General features: G+C 41.7%; 1 protein-coding gene across 5 annotated transcripts in view; it reads left to right on the top strand.

Moving 5' to 3' along the window:
• The first annotated feature begins 3,746 nt into the window (after positions 1 to 3,746).
• SPIDR (scaffold protein involved in DNA repair) overlaps positions 3,747 to 16,381 on the top strand; it is a 453,159-nt gene continuing 440,524 nt past the window's right edge. For 2 of the 5 annotated variants that reach the window (XM_057498093.1, XM_057498094.1), the window contains exons 1-3: positions 3,847 to 3,989; positions 14,605 to 14,760; positions 15,385 to 15,451. In XM_057498093.1, the coding sequence (XP_057354076.1) occupies positions 3,957 to 3,989; positions 14,605 to 14,760; positions 15,385 to 15,451 (256 nt within the window). In that variant the 5' untranslated portion in view covers positions 3,847 to 3,956. The other 3 variants (XM_036925470.2, XM_036925472.2, XM_036925471.2) reach the window with 3 other exon arrangements.

The raw sequence follows: 16,381 nt of genomic DNA, 5'->3' as shown, positions 1-16,381 counted from the left end.
TCACAATGATCCTCTTAATTCTCACAGCAGCTCTGAGTGATCAGTTAATCACCACATTTGATTGAGGAGCTGAAGGCTGGGCCGTCATGGCTCCACCTGCTCATCCAGGACCCATGCTGAGCCTGGCCTGTGATGCCCATCCTGGGGAAAGTCCACATCTCCTCTCCAGCTGTCTCTGAGCTCAAGAGACACCAAAGAGGGTGTGACACATTGGGAAGCAAAATGTTATTTAGACTGGGAATGGGCTAGTGGAAGTCCAATGAGCAAAGTTACGTGACACCAAGCATTGTTTAAAATAACTCAAGTAGAACTAAGTATTGAAAGAGCGATGCCACGCCCATCTGGTGTAGAAAGGATGAGAATTATTTTGAGAAACTCCTTGAAAGGAAACCAGGCTCAGGATCCAGGCCATAATCCACAGTCCTCTGAAGCCCTACCTCTGCCAAACCTTAGGGCCTCAGGCCTCTCTCTGACAAGAAGTCTTTGCTGCCCATTCTACCATCTGCTCTTTCAAGGTTCTCTTTAAGTCTGGGCTTCTGAGTTTGTGTTTTTCTGTCCAGTATTGGTTACTGGGAAGCCTTCTCAGTGCTGTGGGGCTGCTAGGAGGTGACATGGAGCAGCAAGAGTGGTTCCCCAGCCCTTTTGAGAGTGCTTATTTTCAAAAATGAAATTTCACCCTGTTTTTAGAACAGCTGAAAGGAGAGCTGTGCTGGTGGTGCAGTGGAGACCATGTTGTGACTCTCACCCTTCCACAGACTCCACTCCCCTTCATGGAATCCTTAGGAGGGAAAACCACAGATAGTTGCAAAACAAGAACTAGGCCAAAAAAGTTTGAGGAGATTTTCTTACTGTCTTTGTGTTTTGGCACTGAGTATTTTATTGGTGAGATCAGACAAGACTGAAGAGGATTTGAAAGTCTATTTCAGCACAGGCTTATCTTTTCTTTTGGATAATTTTTGCTGAGTATTTGTTCAATTGAGAAGTCCTCATAAGTATGCTGGTATGAACCGTATAGTGGAGAAAACATGGACTTTGGTGTCACAAAAGAGTTCTACTCTGAAACACTTACTAGCTTTGCAACCTCAGGCAAGGTGTTTCTATTCAATAATTACTAGTTCATTTATTAATTCATAGCAAATATTTGAGTGCACTGTATGTGGAAGACACTGTGCTAAGTGCTGGGAATATAAAGGTCAAGAAGACAGAAATGGTACTATTGTACAGTACAGAGGTGGAGCCAGATAATTTTAATAATTATTTACATTATGCTTATTTTAACACCTTCAAAAGAGCATAGGGTCTGTGAAGAAGAGCAGGAAAGTTTAGCCCTGAGAGCTCAGGGAAACTAAAGAAATCAGGTTCAGGGCTTTTTTGCTTCTTTGTTTTTTCTTTTTTAATATTCCAACTTAAACTAAAAAAAAATTATTTTTCAAAAATATCAAAAACCAAATAATAAACCTTTATGTCCTCATCTCCAAGCTTCAACAATTTTCAATTTCTGTATATGAACTGGTGTGGCAGAAGGAGGCCAGAGGCTTTCAGGCAAATGGACTAGCAAATGCATAGACCCTAAGGCCACAGGGTACATTTGACAACTGAAAAGAAGGCTAATATGGAGAGCATAAACATCACTAGAATATCTGTGTGAAGAATGGATTGTATGTGTATGGTGGATGTGGGGCAAGAGTGGATTAGGGGGATATGGTTAAGAGACTACCAAGTAGTTTGGGCAAAAGAAATGAGCAGCCTGCATTATGGTAGTGGAGGAGAAAGAGTGGATAGATGAGAGATTTACACATGGGAGGTGGAACAGACAGGACTTTGGTAAAAGTGACAAAAGTGTTCGTGACAATTCCCAGGTTTCAGTGTAAGCTAGTGGGTGAATGTCAGTGCCACTATGAGATGGAGAATTTTCATATTTTGGGAAGAGAAAAACAGGTTGAAGAGCCTCTCAGACATTCAAATGGTGATGACAGACAGGTAGTGCAATGGCGCATTAGCTGTTGTGGCAGGACAGGTCTGGCTCCATGTAAAACTGAAGCCCAAGGCAGAGACACAGTGAGGTGGCTGAGCTGTGGAGTAAGGCCTACTGGAGGCAACTGCAAATCTCTTCTTTGTGGAGTTCCAATTAGAGACCCAGTGTTCCAAATTCTAAACTAGATTTAGGCTCTAGTTTACAAAATGGATTTAGAATATAGTTTATCTCTAAGTGTTGACAGTAATAGTATTGGTAAATGTCTACCTTAAGCTAATAACTTTTTCTTCATTCTTTTTCAGCTATTGCAGAGTGGAAATCTTACTATAATAATAAACCTTTGTGGCCATAAGCACCAGAACTCAAACACAAGATGATGAAGAATAGGGAGTAGGGAGGCAAGACAGAATGGATGTGAAGCTGTGTGTTTTACAGAGGCACAGACACACACAAAATTCTTTGAGCAGAAAACCAAACTCCATTTCTGCCGTGCTTTTGAGGGTACAACAAAAAATCTTCCTCCCTAAGCTGACACTTGTTCAACTTGCTTATATCATCATTTTAGTTTTTTCTGCAATGGTGTAAGTCTGGGGTGAGGAAATCCCAGGGCAAAATACCTGTAAAAACCGAAATCAGTCAAAGGGAGAAATTAAGTTTAAAACCTGTTTATTGCTTACAAAACTGCAGTCCTGCCCATCACTCTCTATTGCTCCAGCAGCAGCGAAACCTGACCTCCCCCTCACCTCTCTCGAGTACAGATAAGCCCTCGGTTGCCCAGGTAATTACCCATTGATATGGAGATGAACTTCTCTCCACCCCTGAGGAAAGATGCAAATGAACTAAAGCCATACTTCTTTCCACCTCTGAACGCCTGTTGATGTGCAGGTGTACCAAAGCCAGGCGAGATATTCTGGAAATGTTACAATTTTACCCACAAATGGACACCTTTATTACAAAATATTCCCACCCAGTTAGATTTTGTAACCTAATTCCGTTTCTACTCAGTCCCGGCTTCCCTTCCTGTTGTATTTCATTTTAAATTTACTTCTCAAAGTGCTACAACACTAACAATTCTCATTGTGGATCTGAGGAACAGCGATAGCCTCTGGTTCTACGTGAGTTACAGGGCCACCCGGGAACTTGTCAGAAATACGAGTTCTCTGGTCCTACTTCCAAACCTACAGATTCCAAAATCTAGTCATGTGTTATAACAAATCCTCTAGGCGACCTCGACGTCTTCTAAAGTTGAGAATTTCCGCTTTGGATACCTAAACCTCTCCTCCCTGACCTCCTCCCCTTCAGCCCCATCCCCCAGATAGATGTGGGAAATAACACTCCGGTTAAGAGCAACAACCATTCTTTAAGTATCGGTTACTGAATTCGTAGCCTACTTTGGGTTTTCATTTTATTTTTACTTAGGATTAGTTGTTGCCTGACAAAACAGACCACGTGTGAGCTGCATATGAAAAACAATTGGAGGCTGACCCCAGCGAGAGACACCTGCTGGCAGCTCCGGCACCTGGAGCCAGGCGGCCAGCGACGTGGCCTGCCCAGGGGGCGCTCTGCATGACCCGGGCCCTAGCGAGAAAGAGGGACTAGCAGCGAAGCACCCTTCCGGGACTCTCCGCACTCACTGTTCCGCTGCTCGCCCGACAGCCAACTTCCAAAATCCAGCCAACCGAGCCCACCTCGCCCAGGAGGCACAAAGCGCTAGAGAGCCCGCCCCACGTCCACACTCTCTCCAATCGCAGCGCGCGCTGTGGCGCCCGTTCTTGGGGGGCGGTGCGTCCGGGGAAGCCCCGCCCCCAGCCCGAGCACCCACCAACCACGGCGTCGCTGCGGCGCGCACGGTTGGTTCGGTGGCTGCCAGCCTTCCGGCGCCGGGAGTAGGCGGTGCTCCCGGGGCGGTCGGAGAGGTAGTATCTGGCTGAGGCGGTGCGTCCGTAAGGAGGCAGCGCAGCCGGAGAGGCGGTTCCTGGAGATGCCCGGCGTTGGCCGCCTTCGAGGCCTGAAGGTGAGCCGTGGGCAGGGAGCCCCGGGTCCGCCCTCCTCCCCGCGCGGGGCTGGCCGGGGCTGGCGGGGGTCCCTGCGGTGACCGCGCCGGGCCCGGCCGTGGGCGTGGAGAGAGCCCGCGTGGCGGGCTGTCCCGGCGGCGTCCCTGCCAGGCGTAGGAACCGAGCCCTCCGCCGGCTGTCCCAGGCCGGGTGGGAGGGCAGGGCGAGGAGCGTCTGGAGGGACGACGGCCGAGCCGCTTTCCTGGGGGAAGTGAGGGGTCGCCGCCGTAGGAATGACGAAAGTGAGCGACTGGACTCGAAACTGAAAAGAGCGCGTGAGATTTACTAACCCTCGCTGGTGCTGGGCAGTTTTTGTCTCTTTCTGACTGTGTCTTATAACATACCAAGACAGTTTTGCGTTTTCCCCAGATGTCTCTGTTGCCACACCTTCTACACTGAACTTTTTCTGAATCTTTCTCCTTCTGCTACAGTGAGAGGAGTCTGAAGCTGACGGCTGCCTGTCTGTGTATGCCGTCTGCACAGCGTCTGGGCACCGAGTATGTGTGTAGGAAATACTGCATGAATGATACTTAAATGGGTGTACCTGTAGTCGTGAGTACATCCTTTTTGTTTTGGGAATTATGTTTGCTCTGGCGTGTGTCATTTTAAAAGTGACTTTTAAAAGTCATTTCTAAGTTCCTTGCTTAATAAATATGTTGGTATCGTCATACTAAGCCAAAACTTTAAAAAGCACAGTGCTTTTCTTGACACGTCTTCTTTTTTCCAAAAAACTTCCTGAAAAAATAGTCCACATATAGTGGTTCAACTTCCTTATCACTACCATGCCTCATAGCTCTGTAATTGTCGATTGTCAGACAGAGTATCAATTTTGTAACTGATTTTAGGGAGTAAAAGAAACAAGTCAAACATACCTATCAATTGGAAAACACATTATGTTTTTAGAAATGTTAAAATGTGAAACAAAAGAGAAACATATGAAATTGTTAAAGTTATTGTAAATTATTTATGTGATCACTGTAGCATTTGACACATTTACCACCTGCTTTTATTTTTATTTTTGTTTGGAAGCATCCCTGATATTGTGTCTTGATTTTCTTTCTGTCTTCTAACTGCCTACTTCTCTTTACTGTCTTCCTGCTATGTTCTGATTTCTGACCTTGTGCTTTTTCTCATTTTACAAGTTTGTTCTGGGCCATCTTATATGTTGATGTTAGCTGTCACTGTTATATAGATGACTTTCAGATATATATTTGACCTTTCTCTTGAGCTCAGTTTAAACTCAGTGTATCAGGAAGTCATTTTCTCACTCTTATCCCACTAGTCCCTCACAGTTCCTCTGTGTGTTGTATTGGTCTTAGCCTATTGATAGTGATGCTTTCCTCTAGGAACGCTTGAGGCACGTGCCTGGGCCTGTGTTGCTTGTAGCAAGCCCCCACAAACATTTCCCCCAACCAGAGCCAGTGTTGTCGCGGGACCAGATCTGGTGGTTCTAATTATGATAGCAGGATACACTTAAGCAAAAATAATCAGGGAACTTTGAGGAACAACATTTCTCACTCACAGGTCCTGGACGGTACACAGCACACCCAAGAGCTACACAGTGAAGTTGTCGGTAGAGAGGAGGGCGAGCAGACCTGGGTCTACCTTTAGTAAAGTCTGAGGGTGAGGTGTTTTGTGGGTTTACTCTTTATTTTGCTAATTCAGAGCATAAGAGTGGGAATTAAGTCACCTGAAGGGAGAAGCAGGGTCACTCCAACTGTGGGTTTTCTAGGTTCCCAGGACTTTCTGAAAAGGGACCTTCATAGGTATGAGTGGCCTAATTCCTTATCTTACTATTTTTCTAGTAGCTGTGTCATTTAGCTGGCAGTGTGTATATTCAATGTGAATGTCTTCTGAGGTGGATGCTGTAGCCCTGGGGCAAAAGCATGTTCCCAGCCTGGGGCGAATAAACCACTGAAACCAAAGTCAGTCGAGGGAAATACTAAAGAGGGAGAAACCCGTTTATTGCTTATGAGAAGCCTGGCTGCATTCGTCCCTCTCCTGCAATTACTCCCGCGCACCTGTTTCTTTGTCCGTTTCTCTGGCCTCTGCTCTACCTCCCATTTCTCCCCTTCCCAGGGTGCCTCTCCGCCCCTTGTAAACACCTTTTGATATGGAGATGAAGTAAGACCAGGTGAGAGATTTTGGAAATACTGTAATTTACCCACAGATACCTTGGCAACCAAAAACATAATGTCAGGCCCTTAAATCATATATTTACTTAGAAATCTTAGAGTCTTTGACTTGGTACTATTCATTTCTGTCCTTTTCATTTAATCAGTTTTTAAGACCTGATTAATTTTGCTTGTCAATAGTTGTACTATCTAATGATGTTGCTATTTAATGGGTTGTCTCAAAACTGAAGCAACACAAATGTTTATTTTCTCATGGAGTTTCTGTGGGTCAGGAATCTGGGAATGGCTCAACTGGGAGGTTCTAGCTCAAGGTCTCCCACCAGTTGGCAGTCAAATAAAGGGTCCCAGGCCGGAGAAGCCACTTATAAGCTCACCCATGTTCTTGTTGTCAAGTGTCATTCCTTGCTACTGCCATACAGCAGTGTTCACTACATGGCAACTGACATTCCCAAGAGCAAGAGAGAGGGCAACTAAGGGCAACAGGTTATAACATAATCTGAGAAGTGCCATACCGTCTCTTCTGTCGTATTCATCACGTTGGGTCAGTCTGGTACAGCTTTCGAGGGTGCAGTTGGCAAGAGGGGTGACCATATGGAACCATCCAGGAGCTGGCTTCCACAGTAGTTTTGCCCCTCGAACTTTTCTTTTCATTTATATCACCCTAGGTTAGGCTCAAAATACTTCATACTTGGAGCGTTTGTGTGGTACCAGGTAGCATGCTTCCGGTCCATCTTTTGAGATGATTTCCCTTAGGCATCAACTTAATTATATTGTTATTCCTCTGCTTAACCATAATCATTTTAGTTCTTATTGACTACATAATAGTTTATTTTGGACTTACTCTGTGCTAAGTTCTTCATCTGAATTAACTCATTTCATTCTTTCAGCTATCCTTTGAGGTAGGTACTATTATTAGTCTCATTTTATGGATGAGGAAGCTGATACAAAGTAGAGAGGTTAATTTGCCCAAGGTCACCCAGCAATTAAGTGAAGGAGCCAGGATTTATGCCCAGGTAGTCAGCTCCAGACTTTGCTTTTTTTTTTTTTGAGAGGGCTTCTCTCATATTTATTGATCAAATGGTTGTTAACAACAATAAAATTCTGTACAGGGGACTCAATGCACAATCATTAATCAACCCCAAGCCTAATTCTCAACAGTCTCCAATCTTCTGAAGCATAATGAACAAGTTCTTACATGGTGAACAAGTTCTTACTTGGTGAACAGTGCAAGGGCAGTCATACCACAGAAACTTTCGGTTTTGATCATGCATCATAAACTGTAAGCAATCAGGTCAGATATGATTATTCACTTGATTTTTATACTTGATTTATATGTGAATCCCAGATTTCTCCCTTATTATTATTATTTTTTAATAAAATGCTGAAGTGGTAGGTAGATGCAAGATAAAGGTAGAAAACATAATTTAGTGCTGTAAGAGGGCAAATGTAGATGATCGGTCTGTGCCTATAGACTAAGTATTAATCCAAGCTAGACAAGGGCAACAAAACATCCATGGATGCAGAAGATTTCTCTCAAAACGGGGTGAGGTTCTAAGCTTCACCTCTGTTGATCCCCAATTTCTCACCTGATGGCCCCCCTGCGACTGCGCCTGTCTTAGGTTGTTCCTCCGTTGAGTTTATTTTATTTTATTTTGGTCATTAATCTGCAATTACATGAGGAACATTATGTTTACTAGACTCCCCCCTTCACCAAGTCCCCCTCACATACCCCACTAGTCACTGTCCATCAGCATAGTGTGATGCTGTGAAATCACTACTTGTCTTCTCTGTGTTGCACAGCCCTCCCTGTGCCCCCCCCACATTATACATGCTAATCATAAGTCCCCCTTTCTTCTTTCCACCTCTTCTCCCTCCCTTCCCACCCATCCTCCCCAGTCCCTTTCCCTTTGGTAACTGTTAGTCCTTTCTTGGGTTCTGTGATTCTACTGCTGTTCTGTTCCTTCAGTTTTTCCTTTGTTCTTACACTCCACAGATGAGTGAAATCATTTGGTATTTCTCTTTCTCCGCTTGGCTTATTTCACTGAGCATAATACCCTCTAGTTCCATTCATGTTGTTGCAAATTGTAGGACTTGTTTTCTTCTTATGGCTGAATAATACTCCATTGTGTATAAGTACCACATCTTCTTTATCCATTCATCTACTGATGGACACTTAGGTTGCTTCCAATTCTTGGCTATTGTAAATAGTGCTGCGATAAACATAGGTGTGCATCTGTCTTTTTCAAACTGGAGTGCTGCATTCTTAGGGTAAATTCCTAGAAGTGGAATTCCTGGGTCAAATGGTAAGTCTATTTTGAGCATTTTGAGGAACCTCCATACTGCTTTTCATAATTGTTGAACTAATTTACATTCCCACCAGCAGTGTAGGAGGGTTCCTCTTTCTCCACAACCTCGCCAACATTTGTTGTTTGTCTTTTCGATGGTAGCCTTTCTTACTAGTGTGAGGTGATATCTCATTGTGGTTTTAATTTGCATTTCTCTGATAATTGGCGATGTGGAGCATCTTTTCATGTGTCTGTTGGCCATCTGAATTTCTTCTTGGGAGAACTGTTCAGTTCCTCTGCCCATTTTTTAATTGGATTATTTGTTTTTTGTTTGTTGGGGTGGGTGAGCTCTTTATATACTTTGGATGTCAAGCCTTTATCGGATCTGTCATTTACAAATATATTCTCCCATACTGTAGGGTACCTTTTTGTTCTATTGATGGTGTCTTTTGCTGTACAGAAGCTTTTCAGCTTAATATAGTCCCACTTGTTCATTTTTGCTTTTGTTTCCCTTGCCTGGGGAGATATGTTCAAGAAGAGATCACTCATGTTTATGTCTAAGAGATTTTTGCCTACTTTTTTTCTAAGAGTTTTATGGTTTCATGACTTACATTCAGGTGTTTGATCCATTTCGAATTTACTTTTGTGTATGGGGTTAGAGAATGGTCCAGTTTCATTCTCTTACATGTAGCTGTCCAGTTTTGCCAGCACCATCTGTTGAAGAGACTGTCATTTTGCCATTGTATGTCCATGGCTCCTTTATCAAATATTAATTGACCATATATGTTTGGGTTAATGTCTGGAGTGTCTAATCTGTTCCACTGGTCTGTGGCTCTGTTCTTGTGCCAGTACCAAATTGTCTTGATTACTATGGCTTTGTAGTAGAGCTTGAATTTGGGGAGTGAGATCCCTGCCACTTTATTCTTCTTTCTCAGGATTGCTTTGGCTATTCGGGGTCTTTGGTGTTTCCATATGAATTTTTGAACTATTTGTTCCAGTTCGTTGAAGAATGTTGCTGGTAATTTGATAAGGATTGCATCAAATCTGTATATTGCTTTGGGCAGGATGGCCATTTTGACGATATTAATTCTTCCTAGCCAAGAGCATGGGATGAGTTTCCATTTGTTACTATCCTCTTTAACTTCTCTTATAGTTTTCAGGGTATAGGTCTTTCACTTCTTTGGTTAGGTTTATTCCTAGGTATTTTATTCTTTTTGATGCAATTGTGAATGGAGTTGTTTTCCTGATTTCTCTTTCTATTGGTTCACTGTTAGTGTATAGGAAAGACACAGATTTCTGTGTGTTAATTTTGTATCCTGCAACTTTGCTGTATTCTTTTATGAGTTCTAGTAGTTTTGGAGTGGAGTCTTTAGGGTTTTTTATGTACAATATCATGTCATCTGCAGATAGTGACAGTTTAACTTCTTCTTTACCAATCTGGAGTCCTTGTATTTCTTTGTTTTGTCTAATTGCCGTGGCTAGGACCTCCAGTACTATGTTGAATAACAGTGGGGAGAATGGGCATCCCTGTCTTGTTCCCAATCTCAGAGGAAAGCTTTCAGCTTCTTGCTGTTCAGTATGATGTTGGCTGTGGGTTTATCATAGATGGCCTTTATTATGTTGAGGTTCTTGCCCTCTATTCCCATTTTGCTGAGAGTTTTTATCATGAATGGATGTTGAACTTTGTCATATGCTTTTTCAGCATCTATGGAGATGATCATGTGGTTTTTGTCTTTCTTTTTGTTGATGTGGTGGATGATGTTGATGGATTTTCGAATGTTGTACCATCCTTGCATCCCTGGGATGAATCCCACTTGGTCATGGTGTATGATCCTTTTGATATATTTTTGAATTCGGTTTGCTGATATTTTATTGAGTATTTTTGCATCTACATTCATCAGGGATATTGGTCTTTAATTTTCTTTTTTGGTGGGGTCTTTGCCTGGTTTTGGTATTAGGGTGATGTTGGCTTCATAGATTGAGTTTGGGAGTATTCCGTCCTCTTCTATTTTTTGGAAAACTTTAAGGAGAATGGGTATTATGTCTTCTCTGTGTGTCTGATAAAATTCCGAGGTAAATCCATCTGGCCCGGGGGTTTTGTTCTTGGGTAGTTTTTTGATTACCGTTTTAATTTCTTTGCTCGTAATTGGTTTGTTTAGATTTTGTGTTTCTTCCTTGGTCTGTCTTTGAAGGTTGTATTTTTCCAGGAATTTGTCTATTTCTTCTAGGTTTTCCAGCTTGTTAGCATATAGGTTTTCATAGTAGTCTTTAATAATTCTTTGTATTTCTGTGGAGTCTGTCTTGATTTTTCCATTCTCATTTCTGATTCTGTTGATTTGTGCTGGTTCTCTTTTTCTCTTAATTAGTTTGGCTAGAGGCTTATCTATTTTGTTTATTTTCTCAAAGAACTAGCTCTTGGTTTCATTGATTTTTTCTATTGTTTTATTCTTCTCAATTTTGTTTATTTCTTGTCTTATCCTTATTATGTCCCTCCTTCTGCTGACTGTAGGCCTCATTTGTTCTTCTTTTTCCAGTTTCGATAATTGTGATGTTAGACTATTCATTTGGGATTGTTCTTCCTTCTTTAAGTGTGCCTGAATTGCTATATACTTTCCTCTTAAGACTGCTTTCGCTGCATCCCACAGAAGTTGGGGCTTTGTGTTGTTGTTGTCATTTGTTTCCAAATATTGCTTGATCTCTATTTTAATTTGTTCATTGATCCATTGATTATTTAGGAGCATGTTTTTAAGCCTTCATATGTTTGTGATCCTTTTTGCTTTCTTTGTACAATATATTTCTAGTTTTATACCTTTGTGGTCTGAGAAGTTGGGTGGTAGAATTTCAATCTTTTTGATTTTACTGAGGCTCTTTTTGTGGCCTAGTATGTGGTCTATTCTGGAGAATGTTCCATGTGCACTTGAGAAGAATGTGTATCCTGCTGATTTTGGGTGTAGGGTTCTGTAGATGTCTGTTAGGTCCATCTGTTCTAGTGTGTTGTACAGTGCCTCTGTGTCCTTACTTATTTTCTGTCTGGTGGACCTGTCGTTTGGAGCGAATGGTGAGTTTAAGTCTCCTAAAATGAATGTATTGCATTCTATTTCCTTCTTTAATTTTGTTAGTATTTGTTTCACATATGTTGGTGCTCCTGTATTGCGTGCATATGTATTCTTAAAGGTTATATCCTCTTGTTGGACTGACCCCATTATCATTATATAGTGTCCTTTATCTCTTGTTACTTTCTTTGCTTTGATATCTATTTTGTCTGATACTAGTACTGCAACACCTGCTTTTTTCTCCCTGTTGTTTGTGTGAAATATCTTTTTCCATCCCTTGACTTTTAGTCTGTGTATGTCTTTGGGTTTGAGGTTCGTCTCTTGTGAGCAGTATATAGATGGGTCTTGTTTTTTTATCCATTCTATTACTCTGTGTCTTTTGAGTGGTGCATTCAGACCATTTATATTTAGGGTGATTATTGAAAGATATGTACTTATTGCCATTGCAGGCTTTAGGTTCATGGTTACCAAAGGTTCAAGGTTAGGTTCTTTACTATCTAACTGTCTAACTCACCTTGCTTATTGAGCTACCGTAAACACAGTCTGATGTTTCTTTATTTCTCTCCATTCTTATTCTTACTCGTCCATTCTTTGTATGTTAGGTGTTTTATTCTGTGCTCTTTTGTGTTTTGTTTTACTGATTTTGTGAGTGGTTAATTTTATTCTTTGCCTTTAGTTGGTATTTGGTTGGTCTGCTTTCTTCGCTGTGATTTCATTATCTCTGTTGACATCTATTTATCCTTAGGAGTGCTTCCATGTAGAGCAGTCCCTCTAAGATACACTGTAGAGGTGGTTTGTGGGAGGCAAATTCCCTCAACTTTTGCTTGTCTGGGAATTGTTTAATCCCTCCTTCATATTTAAATGATAATTATGCTGGATTCAGTATTCTTGGTTTAAGGCCCTTCTGTTTCATTGCATTAAATATATCATGCTCTTGTCTTCTGGCCTGTAAGGTTTCTGTTGATAAGTCTGTTGATAGCCTGATGGGTTTTCCTTTGTAGTTGACCTTTTTTTCTCCTTTGGCTGCCTTTAATACTCTGTCTTTGTCCTTGATCTTTGTCATTTTAATTATTATGTGTGTTTGTGTTGTCCTATTTGGGTCACTCCTGTTGGGAGTTCTGTAGGCTTCTGTGGTCTGAGAGACTTTCCTCCCTGAGTTTGGGGAAGTGTTCAGGAATTATTTCTTCAAAGACACTTTCTGTCCCTTTTTCTCTGTCTTCTTCTTCTGGTACCCCTATAATGTGGATATTCTTTGTGTTGGATTGGTCACACAGTTGTCTTAATATTCTTTCATTCCTGGAGGTCCTTTTATCTCTCTCTGCCTCAGCTTCTCTGTGTTCTTCTCTGGTTTCTATTTCATTAATGGCCTCTTTGACATCATCCATTCTGCTCTTATGTCCTTCCAGAGATTGTTTTATTTTTGTATTCTTCCTCCCAACTTTATCCGTTAGCTCTTGCATTTTTCTGTGCAGCTCCATCTGCATGGTTATGACCTTTATTTTGAATTCTTTTTTCAGAAGATTGGTTAAATCTATCTCCTCAGGTTCCTTCTTGGGGTTGTCTTTGTTGTTTTTGTGTGAGTCAAATTTTTCTGCCTTTTCATGGGGATAGAGGTAGTCGAGGGCAGTTAGTGCATGCGTCAGCTGGGAGAACAAAGTCCCTTCTTTCTTGGTGGTCGCCTTCCTCTCCTGTGAGAACGGCAACCCCTAGCAGCTTATATTGGGCATCTGCGGGCCTACAGGGCCTCTGAGTCCAATCCTGGTGGCTGTGAAGGAGGCTTTGTGCTGTTGCTGTGGGTGGAGCTGCTCTCAGGCTGCTCCCCTGCTATGGTGGGGCCATGCCGTAGGAGGAATGGACTGGGAGGCTGTTTATCACCATGAGGGGCTTTGGAGCGGCGCTGTCGCCTTGGGGTTAGGCCGCCTGGAGTTCCCTGGGATTCCCAGCTCCTGAGCTGAGTGTGCCTGGAGATTTCCATCCAGCTGTGTGGCCTCTGTCCCTTTAAGACTTTCAAAAGGCACTCGCTTCTTTTTTGTCCCACAGGCGCTGGCTGCGGGGACCCTCTGGCAGGTTTTGCTTTTCCGTTTCCCTGATATCCAGCACACAACGGACTGTTTGTCTGTGGTTCCGGTTCGGATGACTAGGGCTGGGTATTTAGCAGTCCTGGGCTCCCTCTGCCTCCCCGCCCCGACTCCTTTTCTTCCACTGGGGAGCTGGGTTCGTGGTGCACTCAGGTCCCGCTGTGGCTTGTATCTTACCCCCTTCGTGGGGTGGGGTGCTGAGTTCTTGCAGATGTAGATGTAGCCTGGCTTTTGTGCTGTATCTTCTGGTCTCTCTTTTAGGAATAGCTCTATTTGTTGTATTTTCAGAAATATATATGGTTTTGGGAGGAAATTTCTGCTGCGCTGCTCACACCACCATGGTGGCTCTTGCCTGCTTATTTTTATATTATTTTTCTGAGTTTTTAAAGGAGGCAGGATTCAGTTTGCTTTTATAACATGTTGTTTCCTTGTTTGCAAAAATATGGCCTTTTGTTGTTATGTTGATATTTCCTGTCTCTGCTCTTCCCTCACCCCCCAAACTGTACCTTTTCTTTTCTCTGTCATTTCTGTGCTGCCACGCAGTTTCTCTTCAGTGTGGTGCTCTCTCTTGAAGAGTAGTTTTGGGTGACTGTGTGTCCTAAGCTGCCTCGATCCTGTGGAGCTTCTTGGATCGAGCCCCCCACCCTCACGCAATGAAGTGCCATGTTCAGATCACCTCTTCACTTCCTAGTAAAAACCAGAACACTATGTACTTAGGGCCTCCTTTGTTCCCTTGCCTCTCTCAGCCGCTTTTGTCTCAGATATGATACCATGCAGGACTTTTGAGGGATGATTGTTCTCACACATTTGTATTTTGGTGTTTGTTGACTAGTTGTAAGTGTTGTCTATGTGATTTTAGTTTTGATATATTGTTAGTCTTTCTGTACATGGGGATTCAGAGACATTAAAAAAACTACGCCTTTATCATTATCTTTCCTGGGCATCCACATTATAGACTGTCAGCTTAATATCTTTTTAATAAAATTGATTTTATTTTTGTTTTGTTTTAAAACCATCTCTACAGAGAAAAAGAAATTGGAATATAGAATACCCATCCTTTCCAGGAGAGAATCCATTGCAGTTCAGAAGAGTAGGTCTCAGGACAGTGGGAACAGCTGCTTCCCTCTCTGAAGCATGGCTCAGGTGTGGAGAAGGATTTCAGGACGCTTCTGAGATTCTGGTAAAGTAGTTGTAAAATTGTTTCCTGAATGCCAGAGAATAAATCCTAGACTCCTGCTTGTTCAGGCCATTGTAATATTTCTCTGAAATTGTCTTCCTTATTTTCTTTCAGACACTGTAATGATGCATTACTTTTTTGCCCTCATTCTTGAATTCCTTTAATAATTGTGGCAAGTTAATACTCACTTCTTTATGTCATTCAGAATAATTTTACTTCTTTGTTTGTAAATGAAGGATACATACTGGGAATGTTCCTAGAACATGAAACTGTTGAGCATCCTACTCTTCACAAGAAGTATATTTATCAAATGTTTAAATTGTGTCAGCTTTTGTCAATTAGATATTCTGGTTAATTTTTGTATATGTGGTAACTCTGAAATACTTAAAAATGGAGGGATATTATTGTAAATTCTAAAGGTTAGGTAACTGGATTCTAGAAATATAGAAGATACATTTATAAGTATATGAAAAATATGTTCTTTGGCATGCTTATTGGTAAATTCAAATAAAGGAAAACAGGAATATGTTAAGGAAGTTGTAGTTTAAGGTTTTGAATATTTTATAAAATATTACTGGCTTTTAGTCTTGTTGCATAAATTACTACATTATTATTATCTGCTTGCAGTCATCAACAGCTGAAAAGAAGACTCTTATAGAAAAATGCCTTGAATTATCCCCTAAATCCAAGGAAGGTAATGTTTTGTTGATTTCTTGAGAAACATTATAAAGCTATTATGTCTTCCTTTGATTTATTTGCTGTGTTATTAAAAAAGTTATTTATATAGTTTGGGGAAACTCTATTTTCATGGTTAAAAAACATCAAAACAATGTAAAAAAGTATTTTTTGAGAGCAGTCTATCACTATCTACCCAATTTTTCCTGTCTCCCATAGGTAACTACTGAAATTTTGTGTGTATCCTTCTTGGGTTCACTGTTATCAACAGAACATAGTAGGTTAGCCCAGGCTCATAGGGTTTAACCAAAATCTGACTTGGGAAATAAAGCTATGACCTGTGGTATAAGGACTATATTACTACTTACTACTGGCAATGAAGTTCTTACTTGGTGAATTAGTTATGGAAGGCTTTCAGTTATAAACAGTAGGAAATTTCTATTAGAGTATATAAAGAAATGGGTTTGAACCTATCTCTTGCAACAAGAATTCCAGGGGCCACACCCTTACTCTGCAGCCTTTATGTGAGGTTTGTTCTTCTTGTGATCATGAGATAGAAGCTGAATTCTTCCAGCCCAATTCTCAAGAGCATAGGCTCTGAGGATTTTCTCCAAGTCAACTTTTATTCTGGGAAATAATTCTCTCCCCAGGACTTCTACCTTTGGCCAGAACCTGTTACATATAGGGTCACCTTCACTAAAATGAATTCAGGGAATTTAAGGATTCTTAAATGTGTAAATAAAATTGGGGTTTTGTTAGTGAGGAAGGTGAGGAGTGGCTATCAGGGAGGTCACTAGCTTTGCTGCCACATCCATTTACCCTGTGGGTGGGTAGGGAAAGTGGGGTCTTGAGATGTCAGGGATCTTGTCTGACTTGTGGTGCCCTAACTATGCCCTGACTATATGATCTTGTGAATGAAACTAAACACCTGAAGCCTCAGATTCTGCAT

Source organism: Manis pentadactyla, chromosome 3 (assembly GCF_030020395.1).
Source record: "Manis pentadactyla isolate mManPen7 chromosome 3, mManPen7.hap1, whole genome shotgun sequence".
Classification (NCBI taxonomy): Eukaryota; Metazoa; Chordata; class Mammalia; order Pholidota; family Manidae; genus Manis; species Manis pentadactyla.
The sequence above is the reverse complement of the archived record's forward strand: the minus strand, read 5'-3'. Positions and strand labels throughout refer to the sequence as shown.